Here is a 25,830-nt window from a genome sequence, read left to right as displayed (position 1 = left end):
AAGTGGAACAGGCAATGTGTGAAATCTTCGCAAATTAACGTTTTTTCACAGCTGAATACTGAGGTCTGAAGAAGGGGATTACGTTCGGAGGGTTCTGTAGCAGTAATATCATTCCTTCCATAATCTCCTTTACATTCTCCTCATGAATTTGATTATAGACTCCATCATTTTTCAACTCTTCAAGGGTAAGCCATTGCGCTCGTTTAATGCTCTCGTGCTTGAGCTTCTGTAAGTTGTATTTCTGTGCAAATACCAGCTCTACAAGGACCTCCTTTCTCAACCCGTTCAAATTCATCATTTTGACTATGAAATTTTCACATTTTTGAACAATGGCCTTTATTTGATATTCATCTGCAAGCCTTAACAGGGGGTGACAATTTTCCTCTGTTAACTTCTCTTCTACGGAAGGGTATATGATTTGAAGCAACTCCATTATTTCACTCGCCATTTTGCCGGGAATTGGAATCTCTTTCTCGCCATTCCCTTCAAATTCGGATGTAAACATCTCTTCGAAAACAGGGGAGCATACAGCAAGCACAGCTCGGTGAACATGCAGTTTTTGGCCTTCAACCACCAGAACGACATCGCTAAATTTCCATGGTCGCGTAAAGTCTTGAAATACACCCTGGTTACCTCCTACACCTGCCACTGGAAAAGTAACGGCTTTAGCTGCCGTGCCGCAGGTCTGACTCCAAGGGTCGGCTCTCGCTGACCGTATCCGTCCTATCATTCCTTCCATAATGTCCTTTATATTCTCAAAATGGATTTGATCATATACATTATGATTTTTCAACTCTTCCAGGCTAAGGAATGTAGCTAGGTTGATGCACACCCGCTTGAATTTCTGTAAGTTGTATGTCTGTGCAAATACCAGCTCTACAAGGGGATCTTTTTTCGACTTGTACATCATTTTCACAATGAAATTTTCACATCTTTGAACAATAGCCTTCATTTGATATTCATCTGCAAGTCTTAACAGGCGGTGACAATTTTCCTCTGTTAACTTCTCTTCTACGGAAGGGTATATGATTTGAAGCAACTCCATTATTTCAATCGCCATTTTGCCGGAAATTAGAATCTCTTTTTCGCCGTTCCCTTGAAATTCGGATGTAAACATCTCTTCGAAAACAGGGGAGCATACAGCAAGCACTGCTCGGTGAACATGGAATTTTTGGTCTTCAACCACCAGAACGACATCGCTAAATTTCCATGGTTGCGTAAAGTCTTGCGATTCACCGTAGTTACCTCCAACACCTGCCATTGGGAGAGTCACTTCAATTCAAGAGAGATCCAGTAACTTGGTACGTACAAAGTCTACGTGGCAAATGAATAACTAATTCAAAAGCACTTGTCACATTCTTTATAAAATCATTATAAACATTTCTTAGAACTGGACACGCTTCCGAGAACAGATTTTTCCCGTGTCATTTTTGCTATTTCGATTCCGTAGTCACATGTGTACAGTGGCCCATGAAAAATTAATTTGAACGCATTTGTGATGATTGCGGGACCGGGATTATAACATTTCCTGGAAATGGGAACACTTCCGCGGGCCGGAATTCCGGGTTCGCGACTTTCTTTTTGTTTGGGAGGTTTTCATCTACTTAAATTTCTCAAGGTCTCCAGGGTTAACTGTTGCGGATATGACCCACTTTTTTAAAAAGTTTCTTAGAACTGCATCTGTCCATCCAAAAAGGGTCTTGGATTTAACAGGGCTGTATGCGAAATTGCATCTACCTTCGATCCAAGACACCATTATAGAGTTTCTCTTGTTAGTTAGTGGTAATACTCTTTTCTGATTGCTCAGTCGATGTGCCATTACCAGTTGGTATAGGGAACTTTGCATCCTCGGACGCGGCAGGGCAGATAGTAGGGACGTGGGACTTTTCTCGCGCCATTTTTTCCGCCCGTTTAGGCTTTCCCTCGGTTCCACTAATTGCCCCTGGGTCTCCGAGGATGGAAACGTGTTTGAAGGCGACTCGTCTGCCCACTGCTGGCTGAAGGTGATATTACACAATACGATTCGCAACGACGATTTTTAACGCACCACAGCGTTGCAATGTTGGAACAATGTTGTTACTATTCAAAACAATACAGTCGACGTCGCAACTCTATTTTGCGCTAGCAATCGTTGTTGCGAATCGTCACTTGTGAACATCACCTTAAAACTGGGACAGAAGGCGCAGGGGGACGAGGATGGAGCGAGTGAAAATAGAAAGAATCGCTGGGAAACAGTTGGTTACTAATAAAACTTTACACTAGTTTCGGCTTTCCCCAAGGCTGAGAGGAATAAAAACATGATTTCTTTTCTTTCATTCCCGTGAACCTGGGAGCTGTTTCTGGCCTACAGTTGTGCTTCCCACGTCGTTAGTTTTTTCTGATATACCCGGAATGTATTTTCTTATTCTTAAAGCGATCATTTTTAACATGTTTTAAGTCGTCAGGAGTGTTTTTTTTAAAAATCACATTTGCTTCTTTCTCGGTTGCTTGGACTTCTATCAAGTATCACTTTGTCTAACGCATATTTTAAGCGGCTAGTTCTGAGCAAAGTTATTAATAGTCTAAGACCAGGCTCTGTTTCGTTGGCTTTGATACTATGAAATAAATTTCCTGCGATAAGGCGAAACTGGATCGACTGAAAAGGGAGAGTAATGAAATCTGGTAAAATTCGGCCTGATCCTTTGCCTGATCCCAGAATTATCGTAACAGAGTTGATATGATAGGAAATTTGTAACTAAGGGCAGCTGCTAAAAAGCCGCAAGATCACGAAGTGTTTTCCAGTTATTACATTTGTTATCAGTATATTTTTCGATTTTTCTGCAAGGCAACGATAAGTAAACCCCTTGTATTACCAGCTTAAATGATGATCACGTACTTTCATATGATGACCATATGATATCGATTATGAATTTGTAAAGGGAAAAACGTCAGAGTATTTATTGTTTAATTTTCATTCGAGAAACTGAAGCACTTTTTAAAAAAATGACAAATAATAACGAAAGAGTTATAAAGAAATGTGCTTCAAATATTTACTCAATCGTAAGTACACAGCCTTTGAGTATATGAAATAAGTTTCTTAATAACTCTCTATTACAATTCAAAATGCAACCCTCAACAGACTCACAGAATGCTGCAATAATTCAAAATAATATATACAAAATAAATTCTAAGTTCAGTATAACAAATATGTCGAGCTATTTCATACACGTTTTTCTACAATATTAAACAAATGGAGAGAAAAGTACTCATGTGGCCATTATCCTATAAAGATATGTTAGTTTGTCAGAAACAGTTTTAGATAACCTGTACCCTGGTCTCAGAGGTTTTTCTTGAAATTTTTCTTCGTGAAAGAGAGAGCGAGCCGCGAAGCAGCGACGAGTCGCGAATTGGGCCTGATCTCAAGTCTTCAATTGGAACCCAATTCAGCCATTTTGAGGCTATCAAGAGTACTTTTAAAACTCTAGCCTCCGAAATGCACAAAATTTATATCTGCTCGGTCATCCAAGGGGAAATTGAGTCTTGACGAAATTGCAAGGGCTTCAATATTTTTTTCCCAAGAATTTTATTTATGTATTACGAAAGTGAGACATAATTTCTGATTCACTCGATCTCGCCATCATATTTCAAATGATCAGGAAATCGTTAGGTACCCTATTTTCTACGAAAAATAGCCTAAGAAACGTAGGAAGTAAAATGTTGAAATTAATTTTCAGAAAATCGTAAGGAACTAATTTATAAGATAAGCTTAGAAAATTGTAGCCTCTCACACAGACGTTCTTGGGGGTTCGTCACGCGTTCCTGTGGGGAAGGTGATTGCGTGACAAATGCCGAAGAACGTCTGCGTGGGAGGCTAAGAAAATTGTACATGAATGGAACGGTCAGCTAGAAATTTTTAACTGTCCTCAGGTAATAGAAAATTCTAGGCGATATTAGCTTCTCCGACGAGATATTTTACAGAAAACAGCTGTTGGGTGCTCCCTGTTTCTTAACCTATCGGGGTCTTATACGCGGGTGTTTGGTAAGTTTACTGTACTGTCAAAATTTCATCACCTGAAAATGTGTACATGTAAATTTTAGTCCAGCCAGAAGTCTCTTAAAATGTCTTTACCGTCTCTGGTAGTAAGATAAAGACCGCTGAGCTTGATTTAATTGACTTTGTAGCCGCTTTATCATCCCTTCCATAATTTCCTTAAGATTCTGTCACTCGATTTGATCATAGACTACCTGGTCATTTTTCAAGTCTTCAAGGGTAAGATTCTGAGCCAGTTCAATGCTTGCCCTCTTTAACTTCTTCAAGTCGTATGTCTGTGAAAATACCAGCTCCGCTATGACATCTTTATTTGGTTTCCGAGTCTTCATTACTTTGATAATGAAGTCCTCGCATCTATCGACAATGACCGCCATCTGATATTCATGTGCTAGGCTTAAGAGGTAGTGACAATTTTCCTCTTTTATTAGCTCTGGTGGCTTCCTTTCTACAGTAGGGTAAATAACCTGAAGCAACTCCTTCACTTCGTTAGCCTTTTTGCCCGGAAGAGATATCTCTTTCTCCTCTTTTTCTTGAAATTCGGACGTAAACATCTTCTCGAAAACGGGGGAACGCAAAGCAAGTACAGCCCGGTGAACATGGAGTTTTTCACTTTCAACCACGAGAACGACATCGCTAAATTTCCAAGGTTGTGTAAAATCTTGCCATTCACCGTTACTTTCTTTGTCTGCCATAGGCGAATTACCTTAACTGAATGATAAATACTTTTAGCAAACTTAATTTCACAACAAGGAGGCTAGGGCGATTACGGTTTCCTAGATCGTTTTCATACAATGGTTCATGACAAGAGACTATAAAGGGGACAGAGAGGCCATCCCCCATATACACTCTATTCCATAGGTAATTCGTCTCGAGTTATTTTTAGAATCGGGATAAAGTTACCTCGCGCGAGGCGTGGATGTTTCGTGGAGGTTTCGCATAACCAAACGCCGTGCAAAACATGTCGGGCGAGAGGCAATGAAAGCGTAAAAAGATCGAAAGCATTCCTGAATATTAAAGCGAAATGAGTCGGCGCTCACCTGGGAAAAAGGAATCGCTGGACTCTTTGACAACCCTTGAAATCAGTTTAACTCGAAGTTGTCGTAACCTCAGTGCTTTAATAAAATGAGAAATTTCGCCGGTCTATTGAAACCGGTCGTTTGTACAATTTAGGGAGTTTAAGATCCAACGACGCGGACGACAACTAGAACGTCAAAAAAACAATAGGTTTAATTAGCAAAACAACAACTTCGCACGTGCAACACACTTTTTTTGTTCATTTCTTTCCCGTTTTTGCACGACTACGACGTGAAAATGCCTAATTTCGCGTTTTATGGAGGACGTAAATAAGCAACGACGAAATTTTATTTCTCTTTCTGAGCTTGAATATGGTCCCTTGAAATTCAGCTTTAGGAGGGTTCGCCTACAATTGACAAAGTAAGTGGGTAGGAATAATCGCTATAAAGACTGAAAAAAAATAAACATCAAACCAGAGATTGCTCTCTTCAAACTGTAAATTATAAATGATCCTGAGAGAATATTCAGTGTGTTAAGGATTTCCCTGCTCTACTGTTAGCTCTATACAAGAGAGGAAGGGCGATTCTTTTTTAATTTCGGTTTCGCTTACACAGCTTTCGCAGAAATCTCGCTGTAGTCGTTTTCGTCGACAAAAGGAATAGCAAAATCGCTCCCCGCGTCTTCCCCCATTTTGTTCTGCGTCATTTCGTGAAGGACGCGTGGCTCTCAGCGTGGGTCATCCACGCGGAACACATTCGCGCTATGTGATTGGCTGTTGTCTAATCCCCCTTGAGATCTGTGGTGTTAAAAATAACTCGAGACGAATTACCTATGGAACAGGGTGTATATGGGGGATGGCCTCTCTGTCCCCTTTATAGTCTCTTGTTCATGATTAATACATCGTTTAAAAGAGCGTAAAAGAGGAGTATATTACATGTGACGAATTAAAAGATAAATGTTTAGCCCTTCGCCTGGACAACGATGGCCTCCGTTATATAATGCTCTGTCAAGATTGTCGTCGTTACTTACAAAGCAAGAGACCAGGAGACACCGTAGAAGGGTACAGTTGTCCCAGTTGTAATGGTGTGATGGGGCCGTCTAGAAACCTATTTTCCAAAGATACATAGACTGAAGAGAAAGTATTACAAAACTTGGCCCGATTGTCCTGGTTTTGGCCCTTTTTACCTTCGTTTGGCCTTGGTTTGGCAGATGTGGGTCGATGTAAGATCGATTATTATTTACGAAGGAGAACGCTTAAAAGAGACGCGTTGCTTTCTGAAGTTTAGTTTCCTATTAGCACGCGTGCGGTTCAAACAAAAGAAATGTGGAACAACCACCATTACAATCTTCAACAAGGTGCTGGAAACTATGAAGACAGCGAAGAAAGCGATTTCTCCCAAGAAAGCGAAGTCTCTAGCCAAGGAACGGAGTCTTCCCAAGAAGAAACAGAAAACTTAGCGCCTTGGTTACGCATTCTTGATGAAGCCGAGAAACGCCATAAGACCCAGCTCAACGCATTGATCAATGAGTACGAAGCTCTTGGTACGAAAGGAACGGAGATTCAGAAAATGTGGCCCTCGTGAAATCCGAGAACGCTCTTCTTCCTGTTTACAGAAAAGAGCTAAGAAAATTACCCTGAGAGAATCTACAGTGGATGCGTGCAATGAAAAAAGATCCCTCCTTCAAAAAGGTGATTAAAACACAAAAAGAACTAAAAGATACAGAAGAATTCGATTGGTTGGAATCGACAGAACTAGCGATCGATAAGCGAAAATTCTTACTCAATCGACTGTATCAAAAGCAGCCCATTCCACAAGCTAAGGACTAGTCCAACTAGGAACGTTTTGATTTTTCGTGAACCTTTGTATTGTTGCGTTTCAATAAAAAGTGTAAACAACCAAACTTTAAGAGTGTTTTATTGCTCACGTGATCATAATAACAATAATGACGCAGTTGACGTTGCGTTTTTTTCAGTACGAGTCCTCTTTCTCTCTTAGCATCATGACCAAATCGTGTAAAATTCGAGAGGCTGCCATCAGTGAACCGTTTCTTGACCGTCTTTTTTCTAATCTGGATGGGGTTACTGTTATTCAAGACTTTTATAGCATTCTTCCCAGCTTTCACATTGTTCTTTGCATTCGTCTTATTAGTTGGTTTTTGCTACTTGATCATAAAAACAATAATAGTAAACTGGTACAATAAATAAAAAAATCTGAAACTTGAAATACCAATTACTAATTCACGATCAAAACTTTTTTAATTAGGTACTGTTATTTGTGATTACACTGTCTTAATAAAGATGATGATTCCAATGTTGAGAGCTTGCGTGACTAGCGACGCGCGACACCCACGCGTGTGTCTGAGAAAAATAAAGACACATGACTAGAAATGGCCCGTTTGTCTCCTTGTGTCCCTTTTGGCCTGGTTTTGGCCTTTCAGACCTGGTTATGGCCTTTCTGGCCTGCGTTTGGCCTTTCTGACTCTATATAACCTGACTATTTGCGAAATAGATGTCATTTGTGTTCAATCATCGACTTGTCAACATGGTTTACAAGAGAGTTTGCAGAAACTGTCCGATTTCATCGCGAGGGGCGAAGTACCTTGTCAGATTAGCTAACCATCTCGCGGATGTTCATCAGTTAGACCACATACAGTGAAGACAGTATTTACAAGAGGCGAAACTGCAACCTACAGTTGAGGTCGTCGTTTACGAAAGTGAAGCGGATAATTCCGGAAAAAATCACTATCGCAGTCTAGTACAGACACAAGAAACGGTGTACGAACTGTCAAGATCACAGAGAAATGAAGCTAAAAGACCGACTGCAACTGAACAAGACAAAGCGCAAGAAACAAAGAAAGTCGAACTCTTGGCTTAGAGTCCATAGTGAAATTGTGTAGACACGGAAGGATTATTTATTATTCCTCGAAATAGAATGCAAAAAACGGATTTTTAATAGTCATTCAAAGGATTAATTTTCGTTCCTTTTCCTTTGAAATCGCTGTGTATTTGACTCTTTTTGCTATTGGTTTTTAATAAAGTTTTTAAAACGGTATCTCTCTTGTGGTTTTATATGCTAGCAATTATTAGTCGCGTGTTTTAATTGATCCTTGCTAAGGTGGCTCGACTGGACTTTTTGGGGGGGATACCTCCCAAGTTTGAGCATTAACTACGTTGCCATGAGTAAAGATATGGGAAAAAGGTTACCACAACTGTATTATATAAAGATGAAAATTTCTTAAGATCTGGGTTTTATTGCAATGGGAGTCGCCATGGCAACATAACGACGCAATTACGTTTTTTATTTATCTTTGTGATTCTCTGTACCAAGAGTTTTTTTAAGAAATCACTTCAGGGAGTTTGTACCTGCCATAATTGCCTCAATTACGTCAAAGTTTGAACAAATTCTATGAGAGCGTTTTCGAAATATTTTGAAACGAAGTTTTAAGCATCATAAAAACAGTGAAATAGCATGCTATCCACACAATTAGCTAATTTAATTTTTTAAGAAAATGATAAGCTTTGGAAACGCGGCTTCATCTCATAGTGGTTTGATTCCATTGAAAACTGCGTAAAAAAATTGTTTATATGATATTTTTACGTCAAGGTGCTCCCTTGGGTCTAGCTGTAGAGATGAATTAATTTGTATTCAACTTTGGGCTTGTGAACTCGCACAATTAACTGACTAACAGTGCGTGAAAATGACCAGTCTTTAATCGTTTTTCATGTCCTCGAGATAGACAGGAAAAAACGGTTCTCTAATTGTCAGACAAAATTGAAATAAAGACTTTTCAGCACCACTTTGTGTATGTGTTCTGTTGATGTATCCGATTTTTTTTAGCGCTAAATAAGATATAGTAAGCCGTTTCTCGCGTTGCTAGGTCAGTAATAGACATTCCGGTAAACCGGGCTCAAGTTATTTACCGGACAAGTCTAGGCAAGCCTATTGTTCCTATTGTGTTCTTTCAAAAGAAAAGAAACGACTATCCACATAATTAGATATGGAGGAAGACACTTACTACGTATGGAGGGAATCCTGCATATTATGCAATGAAGGAAATCCACTTTTTGCGAGGGAATCCAAAGGGAATCCACCAATGAGGCTTAATTTTCAACACACTAGACTACTTAGATGATCTTTTTAGGGTAAAAATCCGTTAAAAATGGCCAATTATACCATTTTTTAGATGTTCGAAAATCCTTGGAGAGGCAGGCAAGCAAGAAATTTTACACAAAAATGTTCCGAAAATTCTAGATCTCAAATCGTCTACAGAACAGATATTTTCCAAAAATTGACGCTGTGTGCCCCTGTGCAATATTTTCCTCCAGTCCAACCAGTAATCTGATGAGGTCTTTTATCGCAGTTGGAAATAAGATAGAGACCGCTTAGCTTCACTTAATTTAGTCTGAGTGTCAGTCAATTGACTCTGTAGCCGTGTTATCATTCTTTCCATAATTTCCTGAAGATTCTCTGAATGGATTTCATCGTAACCTTTTTGTTTTTTCAACTCTGGAAGGGTAAGACTTTGAGCCAGTTCAATGCTTGCTTGCTTTAGCTTCTTTAAGTTGTACGTCTGTGCAAATACCAGCTCTGCAATGATATCCGGATCCTTTTTCGCTGAAAAAGATTCCTTCATTATTTTGACAATGAAGTCTTCGCATCTCTGAGTAATGGCTGCCATTTGATATTCATGTGCGAGGCTTAAGAGGTAGTGGCAATTTTCCTGTTTTATTTCATCGGGTGGCTTCCTTTCTACAGTAGGGTAAATAACCTGAAGCAACTCCTTCACTTCGTTAGCCTTTTTGCCGGGAAGGGAAATTTCTTTCTTCTCTTTTTCCTGAAATTCGGACGTAAACATCGTCTCGAAAACGGGGGAGCACAAGGCAAGCACAGCCTTGTGAACATGGAGTCTTTCACCTTCGACCACTAGAACGACATCGCTAAATTTCCATGGTTGTGTAAAATCTTGAGGTTCACCGTTACTTTCTTTATCTGCCATTGGTGGATTAAAAGTTAACCCAATGCTAAAAACTTTTGGCAGACTTAATTTCAGAACATTGAAGGAGGACGATTAACATTGATGATTTCCACCAGACGGTTACTATACAGTAGCTCATGATTAATTCAGCATTAAAAAGAGCGTTTCCGAGAATTAAAAATACATCCCAGTATTGTAAACATTTCTCAGAGTTACACACAATTCCAGGAAATCAAAATTTCTCCGTTATTACCTCCTGCATGGAAGTAAATTGAAAACAAATCACTCATGACAAGATCTAACATCTTCTTGGTTTCGGGCTGCAGTCCCGGTCATAATTGTTGAAAAGCTTGCGGAATTTTTCCTTCCCTTCCCTCTCGGGAAGGAGCCAGGGAAGCAATGTGTGAATTCATGAAACGACTAAGTTTATGTTGTGTTTCCCGGAAGTATTTCAACAAATTATAACTGGGATTAAATTGACATTAAAAATGCAAAGGACCGAAAACGAATTTGACGCGGAACGTAGGATCCTCGAGGCCTCGGGGACACGTGATATGGCTAGCCTCGTTCCCAGGGTCCTCTCCAACCCGCCCTACGGAGAAAGGATCTATTTTATGATCTCTGTAAAGCTGAGGGTACTCAAGGCACCATATCCTCTAGCTCTGAGCACTGAACTTGTTTCCTTTCACTGGGTATAGATTTAAGAAGACTGACGCAACTTTGTACTGATCTCTTAATCGAGAAGTCCACTTTATAGCACCTGTGTTGCATCTAATGGATAGTGACTCGTCCTATTTCGTTTGATAGATCTTTTAGCCTGGAACTTTTCATTGGTCCATTACTTTCTATAGGTTGCAGAATCTCTTTACCAAGCGTGTCACGTCATCACTCTTACATTGGAATTCTGTCAGCGGTATCACCTGCAGTTCCTCTGGAGTGTATTCTCCCCAAAGTTAGTGTACGACACATTGGAAACTTTGCTGTGTTCGTTGTTTGTAGCTTTTATTATTTCTATAATGCACTGTGGAGTAAGAAAGGATCAACTTCTCCCTGTAAAGTCAGAATGAAATACCATTGTTCCACGTAGAATTTTCTTACAATGTGTCCTCGAAATAAATTGTAGCGCCCTGGGCCAGGTTGTTCAAAAGCCGATTAGCGCTTAACCCGGGTTTCTTTTTCTTGGGTTCAAAAGCATTTTCTCGGATAATTTTCTCTTCTATTTTTAGAGCTTCCAGTCATCAACTTGTAGACAAAAAGAACTGAAACTGAAATGCTTTTTAAGCTTTCAAATCGGAATTCAAATCTCTCACTAACCCTGGGTTATCTTAACCCAGCTTTGAACAACTCGGCCCTGCCGTCTTTCTTGCTTTTTTAAAGTTAATAAACTTGGTGGAGATAGAGAACACGTAGCGTTCGTTTTGATTCTGGAACATAATTTGCAAACAAAAGGTGAAAAGAGTTAGGGCTCTTTAAAGAGTGCTCGCGGTTGGATTTGGGGGAGGGGTGGGGAGGGACATTGGAGGAGAAAAAGGCGTCTACTCATTCCCCGGTTCATCGTCTTAAGAGTCTAGCCAGCAATATAGACATATTTTTGGGACAGGCGATATCTGCTTGTTTTGTTGGTGATGCCACATTTGATTTTCAAGCCTTCTATTCTGTAATCGGAAAATGGGCGCTTGTAGATCATTTTTTGGTAACGAACGGATAAAATTGGAACAGATATTATACCTGCTTGTTCAAATTTTTATAGAGCCGTTTGAAGTTGTTTACACTTGTAAATAGGCCATAAAACTGCGCTTTTGCTTTATTACACGACTTGACTGCTCAGAGGGATATATTTGTGTTGCTCATCGGTTATCTGTTTTGAGAACGTAATATTTACGGCATTAAGGGTAGTTGGGGGTGTCTGCTTTGCTAGGCGGTCAGCATGTTGGACTAGCAATCCCACTGTCCCGCTCTCGAGACCCGCTCACATCAGCAGCACGATTCGTCCTCGGCAATCCTAAGTTTAACTTCTCAGCCTTGCTTGCAAAGAGCGAACTGGTTGCCTCCTACAAGCTAGGGGCTTTTAGCAATGGTTATTTTTCATTAAGTTTAGATCATTTAGCTTGCCGCAATTGTTTTGAGTGAGGTACCTGTAAACTGGCTAGAACAAAAAGGAATATTTCTACCATATACCAAGAGAAATATTATTTATTTGCATTTATATGCAATTCGTTTGATATAATTTAGGAATTTTACTTTCAACTATCGACTCCCATAATTTGCCTCAGTTGCTCGCGGAAATATACAGTTCTCCCAGGAACTTGAAAACAATAGCTCTTACGGTCATTTCTTTGTCAACGTTTTGTTGAAGAAACCTTGCGATTCAAGAGTACAGATTTACTTACTTTCAGTGAAGTATTATTTTTTTAAAGTTTACTACCAATCTGTCCACTCGCGTGTCGAACGCTTCGAAACTTTAAATGAGCTCACTTCTTTCTCAAGCCGGATTATTATTTCTTCCAAAATTCCTTGCAGGTTCTCTGCATTGATTTTGCCGTATAATTTGTTACGTTTGAGTTCTTGAAGGCTAAGATCTTTAGCCAGTTCAATGCTCGTCCGCTTCAGCTTCTGTAAGTTGTATGTCTGAGCAAATATCAGCTCTTCAATTATTCCTTTTCTCGTTCTCTTCAACGTAGTGACAATGTAATCTTCGCATCTCCGAACAATAGCGTCCATTTGGTACTCATCCGCAAGCTGTAACAAAAAGCGACAATTCTCCTCTTTTATTTGATCAGTTGGCTTCTCTGATACAGAAGGGTAAATGATCTGAAGCAACTGGATCAATTCATTTGCTTTTTTACCTGGAAGAGAAATCTCGTTCTTGCCTTTTTCTTGAAATTCGGATGTAAACATCTTCTCGAAAACGGGAGAGCACAATGCAAGCACAGCTCGGTGAACATGAAGTTTCTTATCTTCAACCACCAGGACGACATCGCTAAATTTCCATGGTTGCGAAAAATCTGGCGATTCACCTTTACCTTCTACAGCTGCCATTGGAGTACTTGTTCAGTTTCAAAAGTACGAAAAATTGGTGGACCTTGCTGATTCACAACAAAGACAGAATAAACAATTCCTAGAATTGGACACACTTCTGAGAACAGTCAACCACTTCCTGAAATGGAACCTCCTGAAATAGCTGTTATAATTATAGTTGAGCCCACGTGCCAGTCTTTTTACGGTCTCCATGGTCACATGTCTACAGTAACTCATGAGTGATGAATAATTTGAATTTTTTCAAGGCATTTCTCAGAATTAATTAAGACACTTTAGGATTATAAACATTTCCTGGATATGGAAACACTTCCGCGTGGTATTCCGGTTTAACTACTTCGTTTTCATCTATTTGAAGTTCTAAATAAAAGGTGCTCCAGATATTTTGCGGATATGACCCCCTTTTTAATTTCCTAGAACTGCAACTGTCCTTCCACTGTGACGCAAAATTTGTAAAAAAGGGGCAGGGGCCCCTTTCTCTAAAGTCCCGATCACTTTTCGGGCGCCGAAATCAAATATTCAAATCGAAATAAAAATAGTAAGAGCGCGGGTAGGCCTGGCTAGCAAAATACCGTAAAATTCCGAAAATAAGCCCCGTAGCCTGCGTGGCAGGCGTTAAAGGGCCGGGGGAAGGGAAAAGGGGAATTCGGGCGCGCGTCTCGCGCCCTAATTCCCTTCCCCTTCCCTTTCGAACGCCTGCCACGCAGGCTATCATGAATCCCCGGGACTTATATTTTTCAAAGGCCCTTTTTGAGGGACTTTTCTACGGAGGGAAATTTGTGTTTCGAAATCGATTGGGCTAGCCTTATAGTTGGAAGTAAATTTACCGTTTTTGCTTTGTTTTACAGTACAAGCCCCCGGGAGGCTTATATTTGGAGGGGCGACTTAACGGAGGGTTTATTGCGTTACCGGTTTGGGGGGCTTATATTTGGAGGGGCTTATTTTCGAAATTTTACCGTAGTCCATTTTGCTTCATTAACTGGTAGTTTTATCATGTTAGATACAAAACTATTGAAACTTTGTTTTTACATGTAAACATCAACAGCTTTACTAGCCGGTTAATTATCGGGACTTTCGAGAAACGGGCCCCAGCTACTGAAAAGCCGCAAAATTCACGAAGTGTGTTCCAGTGATTATACTTTGTTATCAGTACTTTTTTCTGCGAAATCATCTACACCAGCTTGTATTGTCAAAGCTTGAAATGAGATCACGTACTTCCATATGGATTATGAAATTTTAAAGGGAAAGACGTCAGAGTATTTATTTCAAGTGGTCATTAAGGCTATATGTTACCATAACAGCAAGAGTTCATTTAGTTAAAGCTCACGATCGCCTGATTTTTTGGTTTGGCGTAATTTTCATTCGAGAAATTGAAAAACTTAAAACAAATATTCGCGAGAGGGTTATAAAGAAATGTGCTTCAAATATTTATTCAATTGCAAGTATACAGCCATTGAGAATGTGAATCCAAATATATATATTTTTTTGAAATATAATTCTCTATACAATTGTTAACATCTATTACAATAATTTAAATGCAGCCCTCGATAGATATGAACAAATACGTGCTACTTCATACACATTTTCCTACAATATTTTAAACAAATCCCCTATGAAAGAATAAAATTAACAGGTACTCATGTGATAAATTAAGTTTCTTATGATCATAACCGAGCTACGTGAGTTTCTAGAAGTCTTCAATTGGAACCCAATTTAGCCATTTCATAAATTCATAAAAGGAAAGTTTCCCATTGTGATCCACGTCTAATTCCTTGAAGAGTTTCTTTGAATTTACCTTTCGGTATCCAAGAGATTTTACGAGACTTTCAAACTGTTTTCTGTCCAGTGTATCCGTGTCGTCCTTGTCATAAGTTTTAAATATTTCCACTGCTTTGCACAATTTTCCGAACTTCGACTTGTCGTTGATGTTTTCAAAGCGTTCGCCACTTCGCAGCCAGTTGAAGAATTCTTCGTAAGTTACGTTGTGTTCGCCAGCGTGGTCTAAGATCAACATATAGATACAAGATTGTTCAGGGCTTAAACCCAAATCACCTTCTAATAATTCCTTCAGCTCCGCTTTGTCGAGTTTGCCATTTTTTTCCAGGTCGTATTTGTCGAAAAGGCTGTGAATAGCGATTTCTGGAGCATCGCGGGAGAAGTAAGAATGGCCTGCCTGCATTTCCACCGATATAATAATTTCGTCTTTTAAACTGAAACTTCGGTTGTCTTCGTTCTTTTATGAAACTTTGCTCTTTCACGCTTTATAAAGGTTTTGCAATATGCGAATTGCAAATCCTTTTTATTAGCAATGTTTCTAAAAATAGGGCATACCGTCATTCCATATCAGCGTGACGGAACGGCTTTTTTCATGCCTGCTGTCATTAAGTTATTTGTGACGTAATCTGAAGTAACACAAAGTCACGTTCAAAGTCTTTCCACCGTCCCACTGTTCAACCCCGGCGTTCAACACATTTGTCCCTATTTTCAGTTAGTATTCCGATGTCGGGATATTGACCGAATAGTGACCCAAGAGAAAAAAAGGACAAACAAACAAAAATTACATCGACTTTGTTTTCAAATTTCAAAATAATAATTGTTTTTAAACAGGGTGTGTGCAAGGAAATCAGATTAGCCCGTTTGATCGAAAACAGAACACTTTACGTGCTGAAATTTGTTTATTAAAACGAATTATTTTTGGTACTATTGCTACACCAATCTACTTCATTAAAGTTTAAGTTTTAAATATTCAGTAATTTCGCAAGTGGACGTGAGTCGTGTCAACGTTTTTTTGTCTTGGGTTTTACATTTTTGCAGTGTGTTTTTATTACTTACGACTGAAAAGAGAAACGTTTTTTAAAAAGAAAATGAGAAAAATTTAACACGGAAAAACTCATACTTATAATACACACTGATCTGAGTTGCCTACGTGCAGACATCTCCTATGATTTGAGTGGCACGTTCTACATCACTGCTCTGACTGCTGACGTTTTAGACAACAAGTCGACCTCACGAGTTTCTTGAACTGAATACACATCTACTTAACCGGAACTCAAGTAATAAAATCGTGTTCTTCCAAGAAAAAATACCGAGTAAATAAAGAAAAAACATAAGCTTAAATAGTGTTTAATAAGGTGAAACAACATATTAATACGAGTGTTTTGCATGTAAATTATTTGTTTCTACCCAGCAGGCAGTAAACTGCAACACTCTTGGCATATTTTTAAGGTCCTTTTTGTCTCCAAGGTACCATATGAGATATTAGAATCAAATTTGATGGGTTAAAAATTACAACTTGCGTATATCTTTTTTGCCAAGATACCTCACGTGTGATTCTATTTTGAGGTTAAATTTCAAAGTGTCGCAAGGGTGTATATATGAGATCAAGGATTCAATTTGCCACAATCATACAGGCCAAAGGCAATAACATACTGATACACTTTGAAGAAATATTAAGAGGCATGCAAGCAGGATTCAGTTATTTTGACAAAAAAGCTCCGACGGCCGCCATACGCAGTCTTTTTGACAAATACGATGCAAACAGCAATGGGAAACTTGAAGAACAGGAAATGCAGTTCCTACTGGAGGGAGACTTAGGCTTCAATCAGGAACAATCCGGGGCCTATTTTCTACTGTTGGACAAAAATGGGGATCATAATATCTCCTTTGAAGAATTCCAAGACTGGCTTCGCAGCGGGGAACGCTTCGAAATTTTGAACGACAAAGCCAAGTATCACTCCCTCTCGGAAGCACTTAATTACTTCAAGAGTTTTGACTCTGACAACAGCGACACCCTTGACCGAGCCCAGTTCGAAAAGATGATGAAGTTCTTTGGCTATGAGACTATAGACATGGAGAAGGCGTTTGCGGAGATGGACAAAGACGAGAACGGAGCAGTGTCTTTTTGGGAGTTCATGGTATGGTTAAAATGGGTACCAGTTCTCAATTGACTAGCTGCGATGGGACTGGCAGAACTAAACATTTTGCATACAGCAAATTTCTATGTACTCCTTACAGTTTAAATATGAGAATTTTAAGTTATTATCGATTTATTTACATTGTAATAAACAAAAGCGAGACGGGAATTTATAAATTACTTGTTCAATCACAGCATTGCTTATAAGACGCGCCTTACCCTGCGTGGCAGGCGTTTGAAAGGGAAGGGAATGGGGGTTTTGGGCGCGAGAGAAAAGCGAGGGGTGCGCGCCCTCGCGTTTCTCTCACGCCTGAAACTCCCTCTCCCTTCCCTTTCAAACGCCCGCCAAGCAGGCTAGACGCACCTATGCTAAGTCTGTTAAATTTAGAATTTTTCGTGCAGTTATAATTAGTTGATGCATGCGGCTACGTTAAGTTATTCCGTCTTTTTTTTGTCTCTTAGCTACTGAATAAATCATAAAACCAGAACGTTTTCTCGACTTTTTCACACCCATAAAATGCATCTGTTAGCCTTTCCGGCCTTTTCCCAGGAAATGCAAACGTGACATAAGAAATTGACGATTTTGGGTATAAAAGGAATGGGAGTCCCCCTTCTTTGTTTATCTCCCAAAACAAAGTCAAAGATCACACGTTAAAGAGATTGATATGGCGGATAGGTTTTGTGAGTTGTTTCAACAGAAGCGTTCCATTCGTCGCTATTCATTCATGCATTTATATATTCATTCAGTCTCACTGCTGAGCTTGGGCTGCCTGTGGTTTAAAGTGTAATGTAATGTTGTGGATTGGAGGACAACAAGATACGCCCTCTTTATATTATAAAAAAGCAGAGATGGTTGTTAGGATTGATGCTTTTCACCTGTTTTGGCGATTATTAACTAATCGTTTACATCTTCATCAGCCAGTTGATCCATGTTTTACAAATCCTCCTTTCACAAATCCAGTCAGGCCCCAGTCATGTTTAACAAGTCCTCTCATAGGCTATAGAAAAAACAGATTTCTACTTAATGAAGTTTAATTTCTATCAAATATAATCAAATTACTCGCAATAAAGTACGTATCCTTTTTCTGCGTTGGTCTCAAAGCCTGTTCTTCGAAAACGAAGCCCTTAGTCTTATTTCCAAAAATAAGCCCCTCTACTCATAAGTCCTTCAAATATAAGATCCCAAATTCAAAACACACAAAAAAATCCTCAAATGCTACAATAACCCCAAACTTATATAAGACCGAGTGTAGACTGTTCACAGTCCCCTATTTTTTCGTGAGATCGTTGAGATATATCGCGTCTTACGTTAATGGCAAGCTATGGCAGCCATCTTGAGTTTTGAAACTCACGCAAGATGGCAGCCCGTAACGCAAAGCGCTCGATCTCGACGATCTTACGGAAAAATAGAGGACTGTGAACAGTCTAACCCCGGTGTTTCCTACTATTCTACTAGTGCCGAAGTATACAAAATAAACAAACCATACGTCATATCAGAACTGTAATGGATAACCTCTGACAGAATTTTTATCGAAAAATTTTTGCTGAAAGTTTTTAGAGTTCTCTAGTCGATTCAGTCAACACTAGTGTCAAAATCTAAGCGGCATTTGTCATCCATGAAATTAATGAAGGGGTAAATAACAATTTTATTTTTACTTTTTATACTAAGGGTCAATCAAATAGTGTAATGGAGGTGTATTTCTGTTTAGGTGGGCTTATGGTCCGTACTTTTACGAATCCAATCCAGACCATGTTTTTAACATGCCCCGCATATTCACCTGACGTCGAAGGATAACCTGAAGAAGACCATACTGCTAAGCAGTTGAAACATCACCATGAACTACATCTCAAACGATTAGTCTATACACAGTGACACAAACGATAATTTCGTTACTTTTGTATCTGCCACGATAAATAACTCTAGTCTCAATGACACGCCTAATTTTTTGAGGCATAAAATTCATTCACCCCTCCATGTTTGCTACACTGCTTATGGCCTGTTGGTATTTTGCATTTAAGGCATTAGTAAGGTTTCTTTGTCCGGCTGGACGTTCTTCATGATATCCTCTAGAGAGTGTTTTATAGAGCTCAATTTTTTTGAGACTTCTCTAAGACTGCGGCATCTCGCAAAGTCGCATGTTATACAGTAATCGCTTCCTTCATCCATGCTCAATACAAGAAGAAGTTACTAGAAGACAGCTTACTAAGGGATCGGAATTATTCAAATCACGGATCCATAAACCAGCATGAATAACCAGTTGCCTAGCGATCATCTCTAACTCCTTCAAAGCAGTGTTGCTGCGTTCATTTATGGCTAAAATGTTTCCTCTATTTCTTTGAAACTGATGCTTAAATTCTTGCAGTTATTTGCCTTGCCGTAACATAATCCCTTCCATGACATCCATCAGATCATCTTCCTCGATTTGGTCGTACATTTTGTCATTTTTTAACTCTTCCAGGCTAAGATTATAAGCTCGCTCGATAGTCGCCCTTTTCAATCTCACTAATTCATACTTCCGTGCAAAAATCAATTCTGCAATGATACAATCTTTCGCTTTAGTTTTTACATTCTCAACCATAAAATCTTCGAAATCTCCGAACAATGGCCTCTATTTGATATTCGTGGGCAAGGTTCACCAGAAAGAAACAGTTCTGATCTCCTCTGTTATTTGTTTCTCTGCCACGGAGGGATATAACATCAGAAGCAATCCTTCAACCTCGTCTGCCTTTTTATCGGGAAGGGTCACTTCTTTCTTGTCTTTTTCTTGAAATTCTGATCAAAACATCTTCTCAAAGACAGGAGATGACAAAGCAAGCACGGCGCGGTGAACATGGAATTTCTCTTCTTCCACAACTAGAATGACATCGCTTAATTTCCAGGGTTGATTAAAATTAATTCACCGATGATAAACAAATAAACAAACAAACAAAAACAACATCGACTTTGTTTTCAAATTTCAAATTGTTTAAAAAGGGTGTGTTGACTGTGGTTAAAACAACTTTGGTTCGTCTTTCCCGGCCGTCACTCCGCTTCAGTCCTTTTGATTGAAAACAGAAAATTTTATGTCCGGAAATTTTTTATGACGAAATTATTTTTGCTACTATTGCTACTACACTCTATTCTTTGAAGTTAACGTACGATTTTATATTAATTTAATTGCGCATTTTCATTGACGTGAGTCGTGTCATTATTGAGCTTTTTGTCTGATTTTACATTTTTCATAGTGTGTTTTTATTACTTACGAATGAAAAGGGGGGCTATTTTACAAGAAAAATTTATACGGAAAAATTAACACGGATCTGAGTGGCACGTTCTGCATGCATGAGTCATGATGAGTGACGTCATGTCGGTTTTCAGCTCATGATACCGGTAAACACACAATTAGTTCCCGGTTTCTCGAAAGATGGTTAAGTTTAACCCAGGATTAAGCTAAATTTTAATCAAGGTTTTCTTGTCTAAGAACATGCCATTCGAGATTACAAAAACTGTCGAGCCTTCACTCCAAGATACAGGATGGTAACAGAAATTGTTACTCTAAGCAATACAAAGGAAGGTAAAATACAACAATTGAACAAAATTTTAATCCTGGATTAGCGCTAATTTTCAGGAATCGGGCCCGGAAATCTTAGTAGCAAAGTCGTATTCTTCTAAGAAACAATACCAGGAAAAAAGGCGAAAGCTAAGTCTAAATACATTTAAATAAAGTGAAACCGCCATCCGTATTGGGACGAGTGTTTGTAATGGCAATAGGACTGAGTGGAGTCCCCTTCGGTCTGTAATCATACGATTGATTTTTTTGTTAAAACAAAGTGGGACGATCAAGTAGGGGGAGTCCGATTTGTTTCAGTAATCACGAGTATGATTAGTATAGGTAATAGCAGACCAAACTGGACGACACGAAGTTCTGTTATCAATTAATCGTACCTTTAACAAAATTTGTGACATATAAGGCTCTTTTTTAATCAAAACACAAGAAATTCCAATAGTTTTCATTTACATTTAAGCGCTCGCGTGATGGCGCGTACTCTTCAATGAGTTAGTCATGACGCGTACTGTCCTATTAAACTGTCCTATTAAGGCTGAAATCATATCAGGGCAGTTGATAGCCAATCAGATTTGCGAATTTTGTTATAGTTATGATTATATATAACTGTAAATTACATGTTTCTATATTTTATGATTTTATAAATATAAGCACGCAACAAATTGCGATACTTAGATACCTGGCATAAATAAAACATCCTTTTTTGTTTCTGAGGTACAAAAATTAAAGTCAAATTTGATGGTCCTTTTGCCTCACGTCCTGCATCGTCAATGTGGACTCTTGAGCCCTAGAGCGTTAGGATGCATTTTATTTTAATAACGTACATCAGTGGTACTTCACATACTAAAATTACAAGAAGTACATATCAATTTTGCTGCATAAAAGTAGGCAAAATGTTCAGTTCTGCCTGTCCCAGCTAGTTGAGAACTGGTACCCATTTTAACCAAACCATGAACTCCCAAAAAGAAACTGCTCCATTTCCGTCTTTATCGATCTCCGCAAACGCCTTCTCCATGTTTATACTTTCATAGCCAAAGAACTTCATCATCTTTTCGAACTGGACTCGGTCAAGGGTGTCGCTGTTGTCAGAGTCAAAACTTTTGAAGTAATTAAGTGCTTCCGAGAGGGAGTGATACTTGCCTTTGTCGTTCAAAATTTCGAAGCGTTCCCCGCTGCGAAGCCAGTCGTGGAATTCTTCAAAGGAGATATTATGATCCCCATTTTTGTCCAACAGTAGAAAATAGGCCCAGGATTGTTCCTGACTGAAGCCTAGGTCTCCCTCCAGTAGGAACTGCATTTCCTGTTCTTCAAGCTTCCCATTGCTGTTCGCATCGTATTTGTCAAAAAGACTACGAATGGCGACTTTCGGAGCGTTTTTGTCGAAAAAGCTGACTCCTGTTTGCATGCTTTTAGATATCGGTCTCTTCAAAGTATATCAGATGCACGGTATATCGGCTTTGGGTATAATTGTGGCAAATGTGAATTCTTGGTCTATTATATACCCATAGCCGGGCTCCTTGATGATTTAATCTTAAAATAGAATCACGTGCGGGGTGATCTTTGCAAAAACGATAAACGCAAATTTTATTTCATAAATTGTAATTTTTAATTAAAAACCACTCGAGTTCAATCACACAGCATTGCTAAGACGTGCCTCTCTACATTCAATCTATCAAATTTGGAATTCTCCTAACTGAGTTCGTTGTTGCGTGCTTCAACCGTACTATATCTGTCCGTGTTTTTTACCCAAAAAATTAAAGCTAAAAATGTTAGATTATCATCAGGTTATATTTTAGTCCAAATTTCAGCCATCTGCTCGAAAAGGAGCGAGCGACTCAGTGGGAAAAAATTCCGAGTTCTCCGAACAATAAAATAATTTCATTGCACCCTTTGAGTAAAGGTTATTCGTTCTGGCATGTCTTTAGCACTTCAACGTGTTAATACGAAGTCGTCCGTGTCGCTGTTAAGTTAGTCACGTACTTTCTGACAAGCCACACGACTTCTTTCAGCTATAACAGGAGCTTATCAATTAATGATGGGCTCCTAGCAATAAAATGCCATGCCAGAAAGAACCCTCTGCTCGCAAGGTAATTTGATTGAGGTTCTAAACAAGCCTACGCCCTTAATTTATGCACTGCTTTTTTTTGGGGGGGGGGGGGGGGGGGCGGGGGAGTTGGGGTAGGCTCTGTCATACCACGTCTGCAAAAACAAAGTTATTTGCCTGTTTGTTCCGGCTTGTTCTCGGTTATTGCTGTGATCAGTTGGGTGAAGCTCATCCTTGGGACATACGTACCGGCAGTGCCTTTCTTCAAGTCTTCGAAAATTTTAAGACTTTGGTAAGCCCTGTTTACAAGGAGGGAGGGTAACCCTGGTGCTAGGGTTACCCTAGCACTCGCATATTTCTTCTTTATTCACACGACGTGTTTAAAAGGCAACTACTGGGTTACCTTAGCGCTAGGGTAACCCTACCCGAGTGCTAGAGTTACCCTAGCAAGAGGGTTACCCTACGTGCCTTGTAAACGCTCTGCTAAAGATATGTATTTATCATGGGTTACGTAACCTTTTCTTTGGGGTGTTACATGGTATGCTGTTCTGTTGCTTCATTAGCGGTAGGCTATATATTTGAGTTGTTCTCATTTATATTCATTCTTGTCTTACGACCGTCCCTACGCCCTCAAAATTAAATACCCAGTGACCAGGGGTTTCTCTTAGACGTAGTTTTTTGCATGCTGCTATATGAAAAGTTTAGCACGTTTTGTATGAATCATTGTTATACGAGCATAGTTTAGATCATTTTGTTGGGTTGTTTTTCTTGCTGTAATTTTTTACATTTCCGAGTTTTCATTCTGTTTGTTGTATTATTTCCATCCATTCTGTTGATGAAGGCATAATAAAGAGGGTCGCACACGGCTCGTGTTGACACACCCCAATTGAGGTTGCTTGTTACATGATAAATGTTTTATATTCGTTTGAGCGGGGTAGCGAATTAGAATATAAAACTCACTTACCCAACAGGTAGCCCAAGCTCGAAATATGACCATCAGCACGGTTGCGTAAGGTTCTAAATATAAGGGTTTGTATGGGAGAAAAGAATTGTTTCTGTAGCCTACAAATGTAAAAAGATTTAAATAAAAATCGGCTAACCTTGCTTGAGTTGTGTGTTTCTTCTTTCCTGTGTGGTTTCCGAGCCGATTTACGGCCATTTACAATGGGGATGTGCCGCTGGATGGGGTCGCATTTTCACGACTGGGTTGACTACAAGCTACTACAATGGCGTCGCATTTTCAATAGAGTTACCGGGATGGGGTCGCACATTTTCTGATTTTGGGGTAAGATAGTTCTCCATATTTACGGTTAGCAAACGTACCAGAATGTTTGTACTGTATGTGAAAAGTAAAGTGTTCTTCATTCGGTGAAATAAGGTAGATACATGAACAGAAAGTGACTAAGTTGGGATGGCGAAAATTACATGTTTGCCCAAAAGTGACTAAGATGGGGTCTATAATTGGCAACAGAATAGACTATAACGGGGTAGGGGCTCTGAGAGGCCAGCGGCACATACCTTGCAACCCCCGCCCGGGTATCTTCATTCCTTTCTCCCGCCTGCCTCCTTTCAACGAGGCAAAACACTTGCGCGTTCGTAGTTCACAACACGTGCGTTGTACAGGTACATGACACCTCTGACGTCACAAAGATGAACTTTGTTTCCGGAAATTCTTTTTGGGTGTGAAGCGTCTATTCATCCTCTTTACGCTTGTCCTTGTTTTCGGGGCGTCGCGACCATTTGTAAACAAATACGTAAGCGAGCGCAAAAAATAGGAAGAAACACAACGTCATGTATGAATCACAATGTGGTTGGGGAACAATACATTGGTCGAGACTGTTGAAAAGAAACCGCTCCGGCTATACCCTGGGTATATAGGTTTTTTCTCGCATGCGACGAGGAGCTTTCGCCGGGTGTCGGCCGCAGGCCGACATGTCTTCGGCCGAAACCGGAAACCGCGCATGAAAAGTCTCTGGCACCCAGGGTACTCCGGTTAGTACTTTCGGATGTATTATATTTACCACACAAAATTGAGCGTTTGTTAAATTTAAATTTCGGGTACAGATGTAATTCTTACAGGATGCGATCCATTACATTACCCCTGCGCGCGATGAGTATCGTTGGATTCTTCTTGCGGTTTGTTTCTATGCTATTTGAAGTTCTTAAATATTTTATTCATGGCCTAGCCTGCTCAGGTTTTTAAACTCCTGTTATAAAAAGACTTCTTTGTATATAAGTGATACCACAATACTTTTTCTTCTCTTAAAATTTATGAATTTATCCCTCAATTCAATCCAATGTAATGTCTATTGGCTCTATGAACAGCCTAAGTGACTGGTGTCAGACCCTTTTTGCTTCTCTTTTCTCCTTTACCCCCCTAAAAACGCCAGATATTTAGCCACCATAGGATTATATAACGGAGAAAATAATAACAATAATACTGTAACTGTAAAATACAAAGAAAAATTCTAAATATATAGCGGCTAAGTTTAATGCCAGATAGAGGATGTGGCAAACTTCCTACCCTGCGAGTAGAGGCCCTTCGATCTTCCTAGAAAAGCCATCGGGAAGAGGAAGGGTTCCCGACGTATCAAGGAAGATCAAAGGGCCTCTGCTCGCAGGGTACAAACTTCCTTGCAAAACAAGGATCGAAATTATCAATAGAGGAAAAGAGTATTGTTTCGTTTGTGAGAAACACTCAAAGAAACACTGTAGTTCATTGTTTCTCGCCTAGAGAACAATATTGACATAATCTCAAACGCTCAGCACTTTTGGGCAAACTCTATCTTCCGCATTTCAGCTGTCATTTTTTTATGCTTACTCTTGCCGTTGTGCGTCAATGATTTTAGTCAAAGGTCATTTCATTCCTCTTCATGAAATTGATGGCCCCCTATGACGGCAGAACATGTTTGGCAAGCATCCATCCGTCCACATATTTTAATCACCATGTTTATATTAATATCGCAACAGGCGGTGAAAATTCCTTCCTTTGAAGACCCTTTCGAATGAACAAGTATTTCAAATATTGGTGAATTATAAAACCTACAGACTTCTGTTCGAGGAGCAAACTTTCAGGGCTATTTGTTTCGAATATTAAAATTGAAGTCGGCCTCGCCTGCGAATACAGCCGTTTCTCCTCGCTCCAACATGGCGTAAGTACAATATCAAACAAACAAAGATCACTTGTTGAGCTCAAATATCCCAATGTTGTTGGTAAATTTTAAAGGGCAAAGAAACGTGGTCTTGAAGCGCCACCAAGGCACGTTTCAAT

General features: G+C 39.5%; 6 protein-coding genes and 2 pseudogenes across 6 annotated transcripts; 1 reads left to right on the top strand and 7 right to left on the bottom strand.

Moving 5' to 3' along the window:
- Nucleotides 1-34: 34 nt before the first annotated feature.
- Nucleotides 35-1,261, bottom strand: LOC140953823 (BTB and MATH domain-containing protein 45-like). Its single transcript, XM_073403204.1, has one exon. It carries the CDS (start codon nucleotides 1,259-1,261, stop codon nucleotides 35-37), a length of 1,227 nt encoding a protein of 408 aa, XP_073259305.1.
- Nucleotides 1,262-4,104: 2,843 nt separating this feature from the next.
- Nucleotides 4,105-4,786, bottom strand: LOC140953822 (BTB and MATH domain-containing protein 38-like; annotated as a pseudogene).
- Nucleotides 4,787-9,397: 4,611 nt separating this feature from the next.
- On the bottom strand, nucleotides 9,398-10,042 carry LOC140953820 (BTB and MATH domain-containing protein 36-like). Its single transcript, XM_073403203.1, has one exon. It carries the CDS (start codon nucleotides 10,040-10,042, stop codon nucleotides 9,398-9,400), a length of 645 nt encoding a protein of 214 aa, XP_073259304.1.
- Nucleotides 10,043-12,210: 2,168 nt separating this feature from the next.
- LOC140921178 (BTB and MATH domain-containing protein 36-like) lies at nucleotides 12,211-13,257 on the bottom strand. The gene has a single exon (XM_073371149.1). It carries the CDS (start codon nucleotides 13,058-13,060, stop codon nucleotides 12,443-12,445), a length of 618 nt encoding a protein of 205 aa, XP_073227250.1. The 5' UTR covers nucleotides 13,061-13,257; the 3' UTR covers nucleotides 12,211-12,442.
- Nucleotides 13,258-14,460: 1,203 nt separating this feature from the next.
- Nucleotides 14,461-15,344, bottom strand: LOC140954110 (uncharacterized). Its single transcript, XM_073403515.1, has one exon. The coding sequence runs from the start codon at nucleotides 15,234-15,236 to the stop codon at nucleotides 14,745-14,747; it is 492 nt and encodes a 163-aa protein (XP_073259616.1). The 5' UTR covers nucleotides 15,237-15,344; the 3' UTR covers nucleotides 14,461-14,744.
- A 1,072-nt stretch (nucleotides 15,345-16,416) lies between these two features.
- Nucleotides 16,417-18,059, top strand: LOC140921625 (uncharacterized). Its single transcript, XM_073371631.1, has one exon. The coding sequence runs from the start codon at nucleotides 16,432-16,434 to the stop codon at nucleotides 17,002-17,004; it is 573 nt and encodes a 190-aa protein (XP_073227732.1). The 5' UTR covers nucleotides 16,417-16,431; the 3' UTR covers nucleotides 17,005-18,059.
- Nucleotides 18,060-19,162: 1,103 nt separating this feature from the next.
- On the bottom strand, nucleotides 19,163-19,858 carry LOC140921626 (BTB and MATH domain-containing protein 36-like; annotated as a pseudogene).
- Nucleotides 19,859-20,906: 1,048 nt separating this feature from the next.
- On the bottom strand, nucleotides 20,907-21,971 carry LOC140921223 (uncharacterized). The gene has a single exon (XM_073371201.1). It carries the CDS (start codon nucleotides 21,918-21,920, stop codon nucleotides 21,432-21,434), a length of 489 nt encoding a protein of 162 aa, XP_073227302.1. The 5' UTR covers nucleotides 21,921-21,971; the 3' UTR covers nucleotides 20,907-21,431.
- Nucleotides 21,972-25,830: the final 3,859 nt, after the last annotated feature.

The sequence above is a fragment of the Porites lutea genome, chromosome 12 (genome assembly GCF_958299795.1).
Source record: "Porites lutea chromosome 12, jaPorLute2.1, whole genome shotgun sequence".
NCBI classification, from domain to species: Eukaryota; Metazoa; Cnidaria; class Anthozoa; order Scleractinia; family Poritidae; genus Porites; species Porites lutea.
This window is presented reverse-complemented; position numbering and strand designations above follow the sequence as displayed.